The sequence below is a fragment of the Alligator mississippiensis genome, chromosome 1 (assembly GCF_030867095.1).
Source record: "Alligator mississippiensis isolate rAllMis1 chromosome 1, rAllMis1, whole genome shotgun sequence".
NCBI classification, from domain to species: domain Eukaryota; kingdom Metazoa; phylum Chordata; order Crocodylia; family Alligatoridae; genus Alligator; species Alligator mississippiensis.
Window position 1 is genome coordinate 167,979,510 of NC_081824.1, and position 19,539 is coordinate 167,999,048.

General features: G+C 43.3%; 1 protein-coding gene across 6 annotated transcripts in view; it reads left to right on the plus strand.

The window, feature by feature from the left end:
* The window catches only part of LTBP1 (latent transforming growth factor beta binding protein 1), a 363,058-nt gene that overhangs the window by 207,507 nt on the left and 136,012 nt on the right, over positions 1-19,539 (plus strand). For all 6 annotated transcript variants that reach the window (XM_014600068.3, XM_014600069.3, XM_019500580.2 and 3 more), the window contains one exon: positions 16,640-16,762. In XM_014600068.3, coding sequence (XP_014455554.2) covers positions 16,640-16,762 — 123 coding nt within the window. The remainder of the gene's footprint in view (positions 1-16,639; positions 16,763-19,539) is intronic.

The window sequence follows — 19,539 nt, forward strand, 5'->3', positions numbered from 1 at the left end:
ATTACTGAAGTATCTGCCAGATTTTTTTCTACTAAAACTTAAGAAAATTCTGGGAAAATAGTTTTGATAACAATATAAATAAAGAAGTCTAATGACATTATTAATATTTCTGAAATGTATAGCTTTCAGTGTTGACATACTTGTGTCAACAAATTTACAACTGCTACTTCCAGAAAGAAATTTACTTTTATTTTTAAATGGCTGGTACTAGTGGTATCTTTCAGAAAAATAAAATCCCTTAACACTGTATTAAAGGATTAATTTTTGTTTGGAATTATTTTGTTCAAAATACCTTTAATGACCTCTGTCTGTTTCTGTTGAGCTCTTCTGATTCTTTATCTTGAGTTAAAATGTTTTCTTTAAAAATGAATACAGCAGATTTAAATTGCATACTGTCATAAGGCTGCAGCTTTGACCTGATTACATTAACAAACATTTATTCACTTTTAGCTCTACAATTTTTTTTGTTTTGAGGACTGGTCAATGTGCCAAGCTGTGTTGATTTGATAAGCATACATTACATTGCATTAAGGATAGGGATGAAGAAGCAGATTTAATTTTAAAGATGTTTCAAATTCCAACTTGTGTTTGTGACCAAATATGGACCTAAAGGCAGTGGTTTTGATGCAAGTTTTTAAACAAGTTGCATTGTAGAGGGGAGAGAATGTTCCCCAGACTTGGGCCTAGACAGCTGATAGTTGCCCCTAAGGAAGCATTGTGACAGCTGGGATAGCAAAAACATGGAGGTGCTTCACCCTTTATACTCCTGTTTCTTTGGGTCTACAGAGGAGATATGGTATGGAGTTGGTTATGACAGCTTTAGGTTGCTCAGGGATCAGATCCATAGCAGAGCAGTGCTTCATGGTCATTTGGGCTTGCTGGAGAGTTGTACAAAGAGGATGTTGTGGGCACTAGGATCAGCCCAGAGGTTAGTTTTCAGGCACCTTCAATTTCTAATTGCAGTACATAGTTTTTATAACTGTTAGGTTGTGCTGGGTTTTCAAAGTTTTCTGCCTGAGCTATTAAGGTAAAAATGCTGCATTTTGTGGGTAAATTAGAAGCACGGTATCTTTATGACATGTAAGATAAAACACTCAACCTGTTTTACAGTAACAAAGCAAAGCATATACTTTTTGGTGTATGCATATACAGGTGCATATGTAATTTTAATATGGACAGAAATTTTCCCTAGAACTGGTCATTACCAGGCATCCTGGTTTTCTCTGATTGAAATAAAATCCCCAATTTTTGGTTTAAAGAAGGTAACCCCAAATCCACATTTTTCCATGATTAAAATGAAACATCATTATATATATATATATATATATATATATATATATATATATATATATAAAATTATATATATATTAGTGGTGTTTCATTTAAATCACGGAAAAGTGTGGATTTGGGGTTACTTTTTTTTAACTGAAAATTGGGGATTTTATTTCAATCAGAGAAAACCAGGATCCCTGGTCATTACTGTTTAGGATACTTTGCAATCAGGGGAGAAGGAAAAATAATAAGCTAAATTCTGGTGTGTGTTACACTATAATAAACCTAAAGCCATTCCATTGCAGTCAGTGGCTCTCATTCTGGCCTGTGATGGAGCTGAAATTAGTATAGCCTAATGAAAGTGGCTAAGAAAGAGCAAAGGTGGTTCTGTGATAATTTGTGCTCTCTAGATTTTGGACACAGTAGGAAACTAGAATTGTATACAGCACGAGCTGGTATAACTCCAATAGCTACTTTAACTTACGTAAAAGGCCCTTGAAGTAGTCCAAGACAATTGGATTCCAGCAGATGCTGGCCAAGCAACCTTCTTTCCAGAGCCAACCACTTTTTGATTTTGGCATGCCATATGAAAATGCAGAAAATTTCCTGCTTTATAGTTTTATATACCCACAGAACAAATGTACAGTGGTGACAGGACAGTTTGAATTGGATTAATTGAAATCACTTTCAATTTAAACTTGGAATAACTAAGAGCAGAATTTGGCCAACAGCTCACATCTTTCTATATCTAAATTACCAAGTTTCTTATTTATTTTTAAAAACATTTTTTCTAATTATGTTTAACATTAGCCCCCAAAATTCATACTTTAGAGGATGAATAAGTGAGCTGACCAAATAAATCATAACCAGGGATCAGGGTTTTCTGTTTGTTATGGAAAAACATGGATCTTCTCCTTGAAATTAGAAAAACGTAGAAATCTACAGATTTCCCTTTGCAGGTTGGCAGAGTTCCAGCTAGCCAAGAGGCTGCTTGGGGCTGGGGGCAGGGGGCAGGAGGGTGATCAAGCAGGGGGCACCATATGCATGTGCACACATGCACGTGGCAGCCAGGTAGCATGGTAGAGAGCAGTTCATGCAGCTCCCAACAGAGTAAGTCTATGGGCAGGGTGCATAGGCTATGTGTCAGGAGAGCAGAGGGGGCATAGGCGACATGTCCGGAGGGAATGGAGGGGGCATGTGCCCCACCAGATTTGTGTGCCCATGGTGGGCATAGGCCTGCAGCCTGGCTGGGCTGGCACAGCACAGGAGCCTCCTCTGGAGCCCAGTTGGAGGGACCCAGCATGGGAGGGTGCAGCAGGGTGGTGAGACTGGTCACTGCTGCCACTGGTACCCCTGTGCCAGCTGTGCTGCCAGCAGTGCAAGGAGTAATGGACCAGGTGGGGGCTGCACTGCCCTCACCTCCTCCTGCCTCCAGCTACACCTGCACCAGACTGCAGCTCTGCCTTGCCACCATAGCTTGGTTACCACCTCTGCCACTCCCCTCAAGCTGTGGCTTTACTCCAGAGGGGAAGTGGGGTGCGGGGGAGCATGGGTGTCCTGAGGGGAATGGCAGCAGCTGGGCCATGGTGGTGGGGTAGAGTTGCAGCCTGGTGTGCGAGCGGCTGGTGACAGGAGGAGGTGAGAGCAGTGTGGCCCCTCCAGTCCTTTACTCCTTGGGCTACTGGTGGCACAACTGGCATGGAAGTCCTGGCAGCGGCAGCAATGAGTCTCACCACCCTGCTCCACCCTGTCACACTGGGTCCTGCCCCCTGGGCCACAGAAGCAGCTCCTGCCTGGTGCCAGTCCAGCCAAGCTGCAACACTATGTCTGCTCTGGGTGCAGAAATCTGGGGGGCATGTGCCCCCCAATTCACACCTGATGCATTGCCTATATCAGGGGTTGTCAGCTGGGGTTACGTGTACCCCTAGGGGTACTTGGAAAGGTCACAGGGGGTACACACAGCTCTTACCCAGGGGAGGGGCACCGGCACTGGCCCCATGTGGCACACCACAGCGCCTCCCACCCCCCACCCCAGCTTGCTCTCTTGATTGGCTGCCGAGGCGCTGTCCTCGGCCAATAGTCGAGGGTGAGGAGGCGCCCCTCTGCAGACGGACATGGGGCGGTGGGGCTAACGTGGCAGCCGCCTCCGTCACCCACCACCCCAGGCTGCCGCCTCCCAGGAGCAGGGCCTGGGGGCCAGTTTGAGGGCAATGGCGCCCCTCTGCGAGCTGCATAGGTGCTGCCGGCTGGATGCAGGGGGGGGCCTCACACATGATAGCTCCAACCATGCCGCGCACCACTTTTCCTCAGCCGGTCACAATTGCATGCCGCCCGTCAGCAGTCCATGGAGCTGCACATGCGACCAGCAATGGAAAAGCAGTGTGCGGTGACGCAGGGAGGTGGGTGGCAGTGGCCAGTGCCTGCAAGTGCATGGGTACACTAGAAGGGGTACACTAGTTAAAAAAGGTTGAAAACCCCTGGCCTATGGCATCACTTATGGTCAGGCACCCCCCTCTGCCCTACACACTCCTGTCTTGCCCCACATCACACTCCCTACTGCCCCACACACCTACCAGGTTCCCCACACACTGGGGGCCTGGGGTGGGGGGATAGGGGTTGAGAGTGAGGGGCACCGGCAGGGCCAGAGGGCTGCAGGTCAGGAATGAGTGGCACCAGTGAGGATGAGGGGCTGTGGGTCAGGGGTAGCGGTGGGGATGGAGGTCTGCAGGTCAGAAGTGAGGGGCACTGGCAGGGCCAGGGGCCACCAGCATGGTGGAGGAAGCTATGGTTTGGGAGCGAGGGGAAACAGCATATCAGAGCTGTTCAGTGCCACAAAGCAGTTGGGGCAACAGCTGCAGCTGGACCTGTGTCCTTGTGAATGAAGGGGGCAGGGGGAGCTCTTATTTTTTATGATAAAAAAAACCAAAATCAAACACCGAAATATATAGATGTTTAGAATTTATTTTATTATAATGACTGAGGCACTGGTAGGCTTCCAAATTGTAAAATATATCAGTAAAACATGATGTTCAAATGGTACCTATATGTATGGTGGTGTTTCATTTCAATTTCAGAAAACTGTGGATTTGGGGGTTTTTAATCAAAGAAGCATCACTATCTACACGTGCTCACCATTTACTGTTTGGTAAATTTGTCTACTGTGCAGTTAGCTACTATCTGTAAATACAGGTAGTAAACTAACTGCTCAGTAGATACTGCACAATATTGCTCCTGGTCAGCTCCAACACCAGAGGGCCACAGGGTACAGGGAACTCCCCTGGTTAGGAGCCGGGAGCTGAGCAGCTTGGGGTAGTTTTCTGCTCTCCACCCCTGCCCTGGTGCTGCTTGGCTCCCTCCTCCCAGGAGCCAAGAGCCAAGCAGTGCCAGGACTGGGGAACTCTCTGCTTCCCTGCGCAGCTGAAGGCTGGTTGGAACTGCCCCAGAAGCAGGATGGCTCCTGGCCAGCCTCTGGCTGCTTGAGGATTTCCCTGCCCAGCTGGCGGCTGGCTGAGAGGTGCCCCAAAAGTGGGACAGCTCCCAGACAGCCCCCAGCTGCACGGGGAAGCCCTGCTGGGCACAGGGCCTGTCCCCATGTGAGAGAGCTGTGGTTGTAGCTGGCAGACCTTTCCTGGCCTCATGTGCATCAGGACCAGCCCCTATGCTCCCTGCCAGCTCCCAGACTAGCACCTCAGGGAGGAAACTGGTGCTCCCTCTGGATGCTGCAGAGGGTCAGAGCAGAGTAGTAGCAACCCTGTACCATGCTGCTCCCATTGGGAGCAGATTTATTCCCAACAGGGAGCACATGTGGACATGATCCCAAAGAAGGCTTACTGAACAATATTTTATTGCACAGTAAGCCTTTATAGCATTAATAGCATATGTAGATGTGCCCAGTGTGAATTATATTCTGAGGCATGTTGTATGTGATAAAATATGGTATATACAAAGAGAGGTACTTAGCTGTGTTAGTCTGAAGTCAGAACAAAGAGAGCCTGAAGAAGCTACAGGGACTCAGAATCTCTCAGGGAAAGGAAAGTGTTAAAAAAAAAAAAAGATGGCAAACAAGGAACGGGACATTTTAGAATATTAAACCTTTTTTCTGGGAATATACAATTCTTCTGTGAATCAATTCCTAGAAAGATCAGGTTACTGTAAGAATTTCTTGCTGTAGTTAGAAGAATAACATTTCATTTTATATTGCCACTTTCACATCAAATAATTTTGTTTGCCTGTATGTAATCATGACTTCAGAAGTATGATCGGTTCATTGTCTGATTCTTTTAACCGTTTATGTACCTAGATTCTGGCAAGAAGCTTTCATAATATTGTCCTCATTCTGTGTCTGTTTTCAGTGCAGATATTTGACTATGAAAGCTTAAAATTCACTGTTATAAGCATTAAGATCAATAAGACTTGTTTGCTTGAATATTCATGGAAAGTCAGAAGAAAAAAGTGCACATACAGCAAATGGCAATTCATTTTTAAATTCAAGCCAATATTTGGTGATTTTTTTTCAATATTTCTTCACCTCTAGTGATTCATTAGTTAATGGATGTAAAGCACCTTGAAGATGACAGTAGTCTATAAGTGTTTATTAGTAGTATTAGTAAAATTCCACAGTATATTTTTATTATACATAGGAAACACTTAATTTAACATTCACATTTAAAGCTCTGGTACCTATATTTCTGTCTAATATCAACTTGTCACTCTATCTATTTCCTACACTTTTTTAATTAAATAATATATTTAAACATTAAAGTAGCTTCATTGTCTTAAAGTCATACCTTCATGTAAGTGGGAAAACATTCAGAAGGATAATGCCTCTTTATTTCAGTCTGTTTTTTCCAAGAAATTCAGTGGCAAAGTGAGTGATTAGCACATTGTATTTTCTAAAAGCACATTAGTCTAAGAATAGTCTTATACTTTTAGGCCTATGAAATCTACGGAAAGTTGTTGTATACTAGGGGGTTTTTTTGTAAAGACAGCCTATTTGAATCATATTACCTATAAGTTTGTTAGATAAATAGTGGTGGACAAGGTGAGCACAAATCACTAAGGCTGGAAATAGACATCACTAAATCAGGAAGATTAGCTGTGTTGGGACATGTCCTGGCACAGCTGATCTGCTTAATTCAATAAAAAACATGTTGCCTGTTGTCCTACCTGTTGATGCTGCAGAACAACAGACAAGCTGTTTTCCTGAGGCATGAGGGGTCAAGTGCTGTATGCCCCAGGAGTTCCCATGTAGGATCAGGCCCTACCAGCCCTGGGAGAGCCTGCCAGCTTTCCATGCTTACTGAGATGTGCCCAGATATGTCCCTGGGATCTCCAGGGCGTGTCTGGGTAAGCCGGGAAACCCGACTTTCTCTGCTTATACAAGTACTCCTGGAAATCCTGAGAGCATGTCTTGGTAAGCAAGGAAAGCTAGGCAGGCTCTCCTATAGCTGGAAGGGTCCAATCCTGCACAGAAATTCCTAGGGCATGCAGAATCAGGCCTCTCAAGCTTCCCAGCCCTTTTCCAGAGATGATATAATTAAGGATGGTCCTGCTTTCAGCAGTGGTCAGACTAGATGAATTCCTGAGGTCCCTTCCAAACCTAAATTCCAGTGATTCTATGAAGAGAGTGGGAAGCTCCAGCCTGCCTGGACTCTTCTATCAGACAGCAAATAAATGTCCACCACAGTAAAGCAGCACAAAGTATTAACATCTTCTGCAGCCACAATTTTGGGCATTTGTGTTGCAACAAAAGGTATGGGCATCTATTTGCTTTCACTTAGGGCCACCATAAAAATTTTTATGGCAGCACAAAGGCAACATCTGTTTCCACCCTAAGTTTTATTATCTGGAATTTCTGCAGGTAATTGGTCCATGCCATCCATACAGGGTGTTCAGAGAAAAAGCTCTTCACTTGACCCTCCATATATAAAGCTTCGTATGATTTGGGTTTATTTATTAGTGAAGATTAATGAGGAATTTAGTATAAATATTGACTCTACTATAAATCTGTGCTATGAAAGGTACATTTTTAGTATACTTCAATTTTTCAGTTTTAGTATACTTTGATTTTTCAGATTTTATCTTGAGCGAATTATACTATTAATAGTGGTGATCCTAGTGTGGAAGTGTTTTAGCATTTGGCTGAATAGTAAAATGATGATATGTAGTATTACTGTAGGATCATAGGAAGGTAGGGCTGGAAGGGACCTCTTAAGGAGTCCAGCCCCCTGATCAAGACAGGCTTATATTTGACTAAACCATCCCAGCCAAGGATCTATCTAAGCTGCTATGAAAATATCCAGGGATAGATAGTATACAACTTCTCTAGGTAGCCTGTTCCAATGTTTGGCCACCCTCACAGTTAGAAAGTTCCTCCTAATCTTCAACCTAAATTTCCTCTGCTGCAGCTTGAGGCCTTTGCTCTTTATCTTGTCCCCTACAGCCGCAGAAAAAAGTCTCTTTCCATCCTCTTTGTAATCACCCTTCAGGTATTGAAGACTGTTATGTCTTCTCTAGACTAACTAACCCTAACTCTTTCAACCTTTCTTCGTAAGTCATGCTTCCCAGGTCTCTTAGCATTGTTGTCACTCTCTGCTAGACTCTTCCCAATCTGTCCAATCTCCAAAGTGTGAGGCCCGAAACTGGACACAGCATTCCAAGTGAGGCCTCACTGGTGCTGAAGAGAGTGTATGAATCACTTCCTTTGATTAATTATTCTATCCCATGTGCAGGACTTTGTACTTGTCTTTGCTGAATCTCATCTGACTGTTAGTGTACAGTTTTTCCAGTCTTTCTAGGTTATTCGGAATCCTAGCCCTATCTTTCAGTGTGTCCACAGTTCTAACCAACTTGGTGTTATTTGCAAATTTGCTAAGCATGCGCTCAGTCCCATGGTCCAAACCATTAATGAAGATTTTACACTATACCAAAACGAGGACAGACCCCTGGAGAATCCCACTTGATACTTTCTCCCAACTAGACATTGAGACAAGGATGACTACTTGTTGAGCACAATGAACCAGCCAGTTATTAGGCCTGCGCGAAGCGGGTAGTAGTCACTTCAGATTCAGATTTGGCCGATTTGGGGGACAGTGATTCAATTCGGTGATTCAAATCACTATCCCGAATTGATTTGGCTGAATCAGATTCAGAGATTTGGCTGCTGCCGAATCAGCCGAATCTGCAGATCACACAGGCCCCATCCCCCGCCCGCTCTCAATGGCTGCCCTGCCTGGCCCCAGGTCCCAGCTCTTTGGGGAAAAAAAGCCCTCACTCACCGGCTTCTGCCTGGTAGGTGGTGATCCCTGATGCCCCCTACTGCCCCACACCACGTGGGGAGTCTTTGCCATGAGCCTCTGACCCCCGCCCACTCTCCCAGCACCCTCATGGCTGCCCTGCCGACCCCAGCCTCCGATCTCTGCTGCCACCCACTGCCCCATGCTGCATGGGGGGCTCTGCCACAAGCCCCCAGAAGCCCCAAGGCTGCTGCAGCAGCCAATGAGGCCAGCAGGAGTCCCCCTATGGTCCTCTACCCCCTCCTCCAGTCCCCCCGCCCCTGCCCCCTACTTACCAGCATGGAGTCAGGGTCCAGCTCCCTGCTGCAGCCAGTGGGGACTGCCCAAATTGCCGAAGCTCTCCAAATCTTTTCTGAATCAATTTGGAGAGCTTTGTATACATTTGGACCATTTAATTGATCTGATTTGAATTCCCCTGATTCAATTCAGATTCAGAGATTTGGCCACCAAATCGGGCCAGATCTCCTCCAAATTGAATCAGGACCTGAAGCTTGGCACAGCCCTACCAGTTACGTATCCGTTTTATAGTACTTTCATCTAATCTGTATTTCCTTAGCTTGTAATGTGAATGTCATGGGAGAAAATGTCAAAAACCTTGCTAAGCCAAGGTATAACACATCCACTGCTCTCTCCCCATCCACTGAGTTTTCACCTTATTATAGAAGAAAATCAACTTGGTCAAGCATGACTTTTTTTTGTGAATCCATGCTGGCTGTTCCTGATCACCTTGTTCTCTTCTAGGACTTCACAATAAATTCTTTGAGGATTTGCTCCATGATCTTTCCAGATATCAAGGTCAAAATGACTGGCCTCTCATTTTCTGGATCCTTCTCCTTCCCTTTCTTAAAGATGGGCACTAGATTTGCCATTTTCCACTTATCCAGGAGCCCAGCCAACCACCAAAACTTCTGAAAGGGGATAGCCAGTGGCTCTGAAATTACCTCAGGCAATTCCTTCAGTACCCTAGGGTGTATCCTGTCCAGCCCTGCTGACTTGAAAGCATCTAGCTTCTTTAAAGTAATTCCTAACCTGTTTTTCTACCATTCTAAGCTGTTTGTTTCCTTCCCTATCTTGGCTGCCAACTGCACTTGTCATCTGGTAGTTGCCCCTGTTTGTGAAGACTGAAGCAAAGAAGGCATTAAACACTTCAGCCTTCTCTGCATCATCCTGTAACAGAACCTAACTCTCTAGTCCTCTGAGTTTGTTAAAGTCTGCTATTCTGAAATGCGGCGTCCTTATTCTGGTGCTCTCTTTCCTTCCTCCCCTTAAGACATTGAACTTTATTATTTTATGATCACTATCACCCAAGTTACCTTTTACCTTTACATTCTCAACCAGTCGCTTCCTGTTTATGAGTAGCAAGCTGAGATGAGCTTCCCCCCAGTGGTCCTGTCTACCATCTGTATAAAAAAACTTACCCTCAATACACTCCAAGATTTTATTGGACAATCTGTGCACTGCTGTCTTTCCCTCCCAGCAGATATCCCAATAATTAAAGTGCCCCACAAAAACCAGGTCTTGCAATTTGGAAGCATCTGTTAGTTGTTTGAAGAAGGCCTCATCTGCTTCCTCCTCCTGGTTTGATGGCCTGTGGCAGATGCCTAACATGTCATGTCCCAAGCTGCTCTCCCCTCTGACCTTTACTCCAGAGGCTTTCAACAAGCCTACCTTCCACTTTGTACTGCACCTGAGAACATGTTTGGCAGCTTCACACATAGGTCAACACCTCCTTTTTTCCCCCTGCCTGTCCTTCCTGAACAAGCTTTACCCACCCATGGCAGTACTTCAGTCACGTGGACTTATCCTACTATGTTTCTATAATTCCAGTGAAATCATAATTCTGTGATTTTTATTAGCATCTCCACTTCTTCCTGTTTATTCCCCATGCATCTTGCTAGGGCTGTCGGTTAATCACAGTTAACTTATGTGATTAACGTGAAAACAAATAAATCGCCTTAATCGTGCACATTGTTTTGACCAATGGAGTGGACCAGCTCCAGTCCATTGGGACCTGTGCACAGAGCCCCAACCCCAGCCCGCTCTGCATCTGCTTCAGACTCACCCACCCATGCTGAGCAGCAGCAGCAGCCAGGCAGAAGCTGCTACTCGGCACAGGGGAAAAGTGGTCCCTCTTCTTTGCTACTGCCAGGTCCTTCTTGTTGCAGCTGCCCAGAGCCTGCACCGGGCCTGCCCTGCAGCTCCTCTCTACTGCCATTACTGCTGCCTCTGGCTCTCAGGCAGCTGTAGCAAGAGGGGCCCAGCAGCAGTGAGGGAGAGGGATGCTTTTCCTTCACACTGAGCAGCAGCTTCTGCCCAGCCACTGCCACTACTCAGCATGGGCAGATGAGTTTGGAGGTGGGCCAGGGTTGGGGCTGTTTGCACAGATTCCAGCTGGTCTGCTCCAGCTGGGGTGAGTCTGGAGTGGGCACAGGGCAGGGTCCAGGGCTGGGGCTGTGTATTGTTGGTGGTGGCGGGGAGGAGCTGCAGGATGCACAGGCCCTGGGCTGTTGGGGGGCGGGGGAGTGAGGACTATTGTTTAACTGTGCAATTAAAATTGTGATTAATTGCGACTTTTTTTTAATCTCACAATTAATTGTGATTAATTTTTTAATAGTTTGTCAGCCGTACTTCTCACATTAGCATATGCACATTTAAGGTATTTAACTCATGGTGTACATGTAGGTCTAGTCAGATGCCTAATGAATGACGGTAGGTTTAATGTCTGTCCTGTAAGCATACGTATTTTAAATTTACATTTCAGATAGTATTTTCTCTCTCACCCACTCCTTTGTTTTTTCCTTAGTTCTTCCTGCTAGAGTACATGTTGCAAAGTCTTTTGGAGCTCTTCCTACAAGCACCCCTGATACTGATTAAAGGCTTGCCTCTACTCAGACACACATATTGCTTCATTTTTGAGAGCAGAGTCCATTTCTGAGGTTAACCCATGCCTTCCCAAAGGGGTTGGTACTTAGTCAGGGACAACATGGATTGTCCCAGGTTTATAGCACAGCATGATGATTCTCAACCAGGTCCTGCATCACCCTGGGTGCCATGACATTCTTTTAAGGGTGCTCTGGGTTGCCATATAATATTAGCACTGTTACATGCAGAAACACCTACACCTGGATTCCAATTTGAAATATTTATTCAAATAGGAATCCATGTGTAGGTGTTTGAAATAGGAATCCATAGTGTCAAAACCATTCTGACCTGTAGTGATCTTCCTGAGTTCTTTGTAACAGAAGAATTGCTCTGTAATTTTTCCACAGTCAAGAAATGAGTGAACACTAGGAGCAGGCATTTTTCAGTGGCTGTCTTGAAGGGGGGCCTTGAATCTAAAAAGTTTAAGAACCACTAGTGTAGTATCTAGGAAACATTCTGTCAATCCTAAGGTGCCACCAATGGTTATAGGCATTGGTTTAAAGGAAGTGTTAGCTTTAGATTTATGGTGATAATTTTATCCCGTGCCCTTTACATGAAATCCCATGTATCACATGTGGTTCAGAAGTGCATCCTTTTTTTTCATTTTCCACAGGCATGATCTATAGCGGTCCCTTAACTTTACAACAGCAGCAATATAAGACTCAGTTACTGTAATTCTACCTCTGTTAAGCTTTTTCATTGCTTACCTCTTGTTCAAAATGGAGCAGAAATTTGGCTCACTGTCTTGAGCTCCTGTTATCCTATTTCCTCTCTCTCAGTGCTTCATACCGGTAAGAGATAAAATGGATCGCTGGCACTTTTCAATAGGAGAGCCTGTTATATTCAAGAATGTTATCCTGAACCTGCCTGATCTATCATCTTGAATCTTTAGATCATTGGGTCATAGGTCAGACAGCACAGGTGAAAGGCTGGTTTGCTATCTCATGCTGGAGAGCCAGAAAGGGAGGACTAGAGAATACTAGGGGTAGGAGAACAGTAGAAGGTTTGGCCTGCTGCCTTCTCTTTGGCCAGAGAGCTGAGCCAGAGGGCTCTGACCCTGGAGATTAGTTGAAAGACTTACTTGCACACTTCTCTGATCTGGAACTAGAATACCAAGGAAATAACTAAGGAGTCATAAACACTTATATGTTTTAATTAATCTTTTCCCACTTTAAAAAAAACACCCTAGTATCTGTGGTTTCTATCCCTGGCTCCCTATTAGGGCTGTGCAAAGCTTCGGCCACTGATTTGATTCAGAGGAGATTCGGCTCAATTTGGCAGCCGAATCTCCGAATGTGAATCAAATCAGGAGACCCATTAATCTCTCCAATTCGAATTGGAAGCCTCTGAATCATTTTGGAGAGATTTGTAGAGATTCAAAGATTCAGCCATAGACACAGCTTTATAAGTTTTCTCTATGTACCCTGAGGTACCAGGCACAGTTCATGAACGCTGGGCTGGTGGGGTGGATGGAGAGTTCCATGGGAGCCTGGGGGGGTCCCCTTTGCCCTGCCCCCCAGCTCAGTGACTGGTGCCTCCTGGGTCTGGAGGACGCACCCAGGGTCCCCTCAAGGCCAGTCGCTGAGCCGGGAGGACACGAGGGAGGGTCTGCCGCTGAGCGCACAAGGGACCCCCCCCACGCTCCCTTGGGATGCTCCATGCACCCCATCTTAGCATTCACGAGCTGTGCCTGGTACCTTGAGGTATGTAGAAAAAACATTTAAATCTGTGCCTATGGCTGAATTGCTGATTCTCTGAATCAGAATCACATCTTCAGATTCAGCCAAATCGAATTAGGACAGTGATCTGAATCAGGTAATTGAATCACTTTCCCCCCGAAACGGGCTGAATCTGAATCCGAATTGAATGTTGCCCACTTTGCACACCCCTACTCCCTGTTTATAATTGTCACAGTTTTGTTCTGTCCTTTCCAACCCATCATATTTGTTCAAATGCATGAGCTTGTTTAGTATTTGAATTTTTTCTGTTGCTTTTATTATACTGCATGTTGTTCCAAGAACCTGAGGAATGTTGGGTGTTTTTTATTAACAAGTATTGTTATTAGAGAAATTGGATTAATTCTTTTCATTAAAATCTTAAGAGTATTTGATAAATCCATATTAGAAGGTCTGTTTTGAAATGCAGTAAGCAGGCTAGTTTATAAACTGCAAAAATAATTGCTTTTTCTTCCTGTTGATACGTCCTTACTTAAACTCTACATCTTTACTTATTCCCTGATGTATTATGTTGGAAGAAATCAGTAATACTCTGTTTAAATAGGATGTCGAAAGACAACAAGTTCATTACTATATTAGTATCTCTTGACTGGTGTTGAAAGATATAGCTATGCAAGACAAAGAGGTCCCAGCTGATCCCTTTGAAGGTTTTCTGGATTGTAACTTTTCTCAGTTTATTTGTTTCCAGTCAGCCCTTCCCCGGTTTTGCTGAGGTGTGGGATAGTCATTATATTCTGTTATATCGCTACAAATGAGAATCTCATTCCAAATTTCCTCATCAAGGATATCTTAAAATCTGAAGGAATCCAGAAACGGATTTCTCCAGAATGTATCGTTTACTACCCCTAACTCATGAATTCTTGAAATAGGTGATATCATGAGAGCTGCCTCTATGGAACATGGCTAACAGGCACTTGTAATTCTAGATTATCCAGGGCTGTTTTTCTTAAAGATATTAGCTGCGCCCTAAAAGAATGGTAGAACTTGTAGACCAAAGTATTTGCCAAAATCCTACTCCATCTCAGAAGAATAAGAGAACCCTGTCTAATTCATTTTAGAATAAGAGAAAGCCAAAAGGGAAGGGAAGAAAATTGGTAAGGTACCCTGTCTGATGAAGGCAAAAATCTTACTCCCTTCTTCCAACCCAGGAAAAAGAGGAACTACGTTGTCTCTCAACTATCAGACATCTCTAGTAAAAGCTGCAGTAAGGGAGAAACAGTCCCCTAAGGAGACTATCCAAAGGCATAGGAGAAACAGGGACAAGAATCACAGAGTCTCCTTTACTTTTCTGTGGATATGCAGATGTGAGATTTCCAAAGTAAAAAACCTCTACAAAGAGGGAGGAAAAAATCAGAGTCCTAAGGAATAGTTAACTGACTCCTCTTCTTGAGAAGAGGGAAAGCCATATGAAGGTGTTGTTTCAGTCTCAGGAGGAGAATACTTAAGAAACTTTTCATCCCAAAGTATTTGGAAATTTTCCACGGAATAGGCATAGCAGGTTCTTGTTCTCCTTTCAAACAGATAAACAGGGCATAGTCCAGAGATTCTCAACCTTTTTTAGGCTCCAGATACTCTCCATAACCTTTCTGAATTTAGCAGCCCCACATTTCAAAAATGAATTTATTTTAAAAAAGTAGTGCAACTGGAAACACATTTTTTTTAAAAACTCAGAAAAGACCACAGCAGGTTAGAATGTTTTTGACACTGGAGATTTCTGTTTGAAATCTCTGGGTTTCTCTTATGATTCAGTGTAGGTGTTTCCTAACAGTGCTAATATTCCATGGCACCCTTAAAAGGATCTCATGACTTCCTAGTTGAGAATCACTGACTTAGCTCAAACTGTGGCAACAAACCCTGTTTGCTCACATCACTCCTTTGTCTTTCTGTTTACGTCCTCTCTTTAGACCCTTTCTTAACAGTCCTAATGTAATACAATTGCCACAATTCACTGAGCTGAAGCTGGGTCAATAACATGCCTTGTAGCCCCTGCCATCTACTGGAATTTGAGAGCTGCTTTGTGACCTTAGGTCTGCAGTCATTTATCTCAGAAAATTTAGATCAAGAAACTGAGAAAGAAGAACCTGAAACACATCTTACTTCTATGGAAGGGAGAGGGTCAGATCTCTAATGTGGGCATGCTGCTTTTAAGCAACATAGGACAAAATAGTAGGACAGATAGAGAAGCTTACAGAGAAAAATGGAGTAAATCAATGGGAGGGAGAGAGGAGGTACCTAGTATTATTGTGATAAACAGGAAAGATGCCTATATAGATTTTGGATTGGATTTGACTCTGCTGCCCTGTTCAGTCGCACCTTGCTGCTTGGCTGAAACAAATTCATTTTTAAAGTCAGAGTACTTGAAAAATATAATGTGTGAACATAATTGCATTTTTGTTATTAGTGATGTTTCAAAGATGCAAACTCACATGTTCAGAAAAAATCTAATCAGAATGCAAATGCCGTTTATCTGCAAATGCCGCAAATCCAGTGTATCAAATACCATGACATGTTCTCAAATCTAAGACATGGTCATCCCCCCTTCCCCCGGCAATCAGCATGGGGGGGAAAAGCTCATCATCTTAGATTCACATACAAAGTGTCTGGGGATGGGGGCCTGACCAGACAGCTGCTGTGGCTCTGACTCTGGCCCAGAGCCCAGATTGGGGCCAGAGTCAGACTCACAGAATCCTCCTGCCCCTGCATCTGCTTGCCCTCTGTAGCTTCTGCTCCTCCTTTGCCCCCTCTTCCTGCCTTACTGTCAGGTGCTGCTTGACTTCAACTCAGGCTGTTTCCCTTGCAGGCATGGAGTACATGGAAACTCCATCTCCTGCCTGGTTAATCTGCGGCACTGATACTGAAGCATTGCCTGCCTGGTCAGTCACCAGTGCTGACACTATGTGGTTGTCAGGGCCTGCTTTTCCACATACTATGCTCCTGGGGATGGACTAGAGTCTGAGCAGTGTCTGACAGTAAGCGGGGTGTGGGTAAGAGGCAGTGATGAGGGAGTAGTGAAGGGAAAGGCAGAGATTGTGGGGAGCTGGGGTGGAGTGCAGGTGGCAGAGGAGGTAGGAAAGCTGCAGAGGGAAGAAGTCGGGGAGGCAGAGGGCAAGAGGGCCACCTGACCCCCGCAGTCTCCCAACTCCTCCAGCCGCTGCTTTCTCTGCTGTAGCAGGGAGGAGAGAGGCACAAATTCAAGACAACCCTCCAATAATTAGATTCTATACTTGGAAGACTATAACAAATGTATAAATGTTCCATATATAGAATCTAATTATTGGGGGATCATCTTAAATTCAGGGTCATCTTAGATTTGAGTAAATACAGTAATAACTGTCTTACAGTTCATCCCTATGTGAAGCCTGAACTTTTTAATGTTCATTTATTGCTATTACGGTTTTTTTTGTTTCCTTGCAGACATTAATGAATGCCTGCTGCAAGGGGTATGCCCTAATGGGGAGTGCTTGAATACGATGGGCAGCTACAGATGTACTTGCAAAATGGGATTTGTTCCAGACCTTACTCTTTCAAGATGCATACGTAAGTAACAGCAGTGATCACTGAACATAGGGTGGGGGGGGGCAGTTCTCGCAACATAAAATGAATTAGATTACATTTTCAAGCAAGTTGTTCTTGGTTCAAGGTATGTATCCTAATAATACTTTGTTGCAAAGAACCATGAGCTTTCATTTTTTTTAAAGCCTCTGTTAAATATAGTAAGATAATCAAATCAGAAGCTGCCATTTTGAATTGTGATGATGTAACAGAAGATTCACAGGATGCATTTAATACATGAAACAGCAGGAGATTTTCAAACTAGTGCAATAAATGCCATAATTTAAAAGTCATTCTTATTACAAATCCTTTGACAGTCTCCCACCTTAATTTACATTATAGATTAAATACACCCATAGGTGAAGGGCCTGTACAATTCTGGATGTATTTACAATGAATAGGATCATGCTAAAGGAAGAGACAGGAAGTTCATACAGCACATTTATGTTTAGGTTCCAAAAAGACTGGAATACAGAAGGAAGTAGAGAAGAAGCCACAATCTGTGTTTATGCATGTTAAGGATATAAAATGGAAATGTTACCACTTCCTGAGTATCTGGCTTCTTTCAGGAAACTAAGCAGAGGAACAGGAAGAATTAAATTCACCTTTCCCAATCCGCAGAGAAGCCAAATGGCTGTAACATGCTTCCCAGTTGTTATGCAATCAGCACAAATAGAACAATGAAGCTGTCAAGTAGCTATTTTAATGGTAGTCAAGTTCTGATCAGCATGATCACATGGCATGCTGTCTCTTCTTAGCTGAGGATGGGAAGAGGGTAAAGGCAAAAGGAAACAAACATGATGCATGCTTTGACCTTGAGCATTAGAAGGGGAGAGTGAGCAGAAGGCCGGGGAAAAAGAGATTGAAAAGAAGGAGGGCAGTGGAGACACCAGAACAAGAAGAATCATCAGCTGAACTTCTTAAAATATATTATAGGTTATTTAGGATAAATAATAACTATAATGTATATGATCACAAACATACCGCCAAAGGTTCACCTGAGCCAAACAACCTACTGGGATAATGTGTTTAAGGCATATAAGACAGCAGCATGCCTAACATCACATCACACCTTTGATAGACCAGGTACCCATTTATAGCCAGGCAGCCTTCAGAATAAGTCTAGAGCAAGTCTAGCACTCATGCCTCTAAAAGTGTAGCAAGGTACCTTAACCACTCTGCCCCCTGTCCCAGTATAGCAGCATAAAAAATGAAATACTGAACATTGACCTTATGGTGATATTTTCCAGCTAAAGGAAGTGAGAAACAGAAATCTGTCTAAACATTTTGACTTTCACAAAGCTCAAAAATATTGAGTACAGAAGCCAATAAAAGCAGGGAAAGTGTAATAGCTAGTTAGAACAGAGTTGTTGAGACATGATCATGAAGATCCCTGCAGTCTAGTGTGTTAATAATAGCTGCCAGCCACTTCTTATTAGAAAGATTGTACACAATATATATTTTGAGATGTATATATGCACAGTGTTTGTGTACCCCTAACTAATCACAGTGAAACCATGTGCAGAACTAAGAATGATCTGTACAGATATCTGGCATCTCTCAGTAATAATTCTGCATCCCTTTTAGTCAGTAATAATCATAATGTTTATCATTATTGTTTGTTTATAGTAGTAACTGAGAGCTTCCCTTTTCCTGTCCCTGCATTTGTCCAGACAGTCCCAACAAGGACTCATTCCTGCTTCTATCCTTTCAATTTCCCCTCCCTCATTTTAGGTACATGGAACACCCCTAAAAGCCCCATTCAATTGTAAAGAAATCCTGCTTAGCTCAAGCTGGGGCATGAGCAGCACAGCCCAAACCTTCTGGAAATCTGAGCTTTCTAAAATCTAAGAAGCCTTTTCCGATCATGCACAAAAAAAACCTACATTTTTTTCCAAAGTCTTTTAACTTTGTCATGTGTTGGGCAAATTTGGACAGATACAGTAAAAGACACATCATTGATACAAAGATCCTACCTCCCATCCTTTGATATATTTCAGCTCCTTAGGTCCAAGTATGAGTATACTGGACCTTTTAAAATAAAAGATTATACATTTTTTTAATCTGGGGGAAACAACATCTCTTTCCCTTGCCTCCAGTGGATGTTTTGGCTGACATTAAACTAAAAATCAGCCTGAGGCACTGGGGCAGAGAAGAGACTGGAAAATTTCAGCATAAATTTTTGAAGCTTATCAAAGTTATAAATGGAGGCAGGGTCTTATAATAGAGTGTCATCAGCCTTAATAAAGATAGATTCTACCACATCTGCTTGTAAAAGTAAGTCATAATATTTCTTCAAAGGACGTTCAGAATTAAGTTTTGTGGCATAAGGAAACATATGGTAGGTAGTAGTCTTTATTCTTTCTCTTTGTTGTTTCAGTTTCTAGGGAAAGAATATTTTATCTTATATTTCTGTCACCTCACATTTCATTGAAGTAAGAAGACACATACAGAGGAAATTAAGAAAAAACTGAATTTAAATAATTTAAACAAAAATTTCTGATGTCTTTTTAACATAAGACACACAACCACTTTATCTTAGAATTAGAAAATGAAATAATCAAAGTGTTTAAATCATGTTGGTGGAGTAATGGTGCTTATCCTATAACTTAATACATACCACAAATGATACTATAAAATTGTACATGGTCAACAATACCAAGCACATAATTTGTTTCTCCCAAATGGTATTTTTCTCTCAGACATTCAGACCAGCAACCCACAGGCTATGCATTACTTGTGTGACGTGATCCCATAGGAAT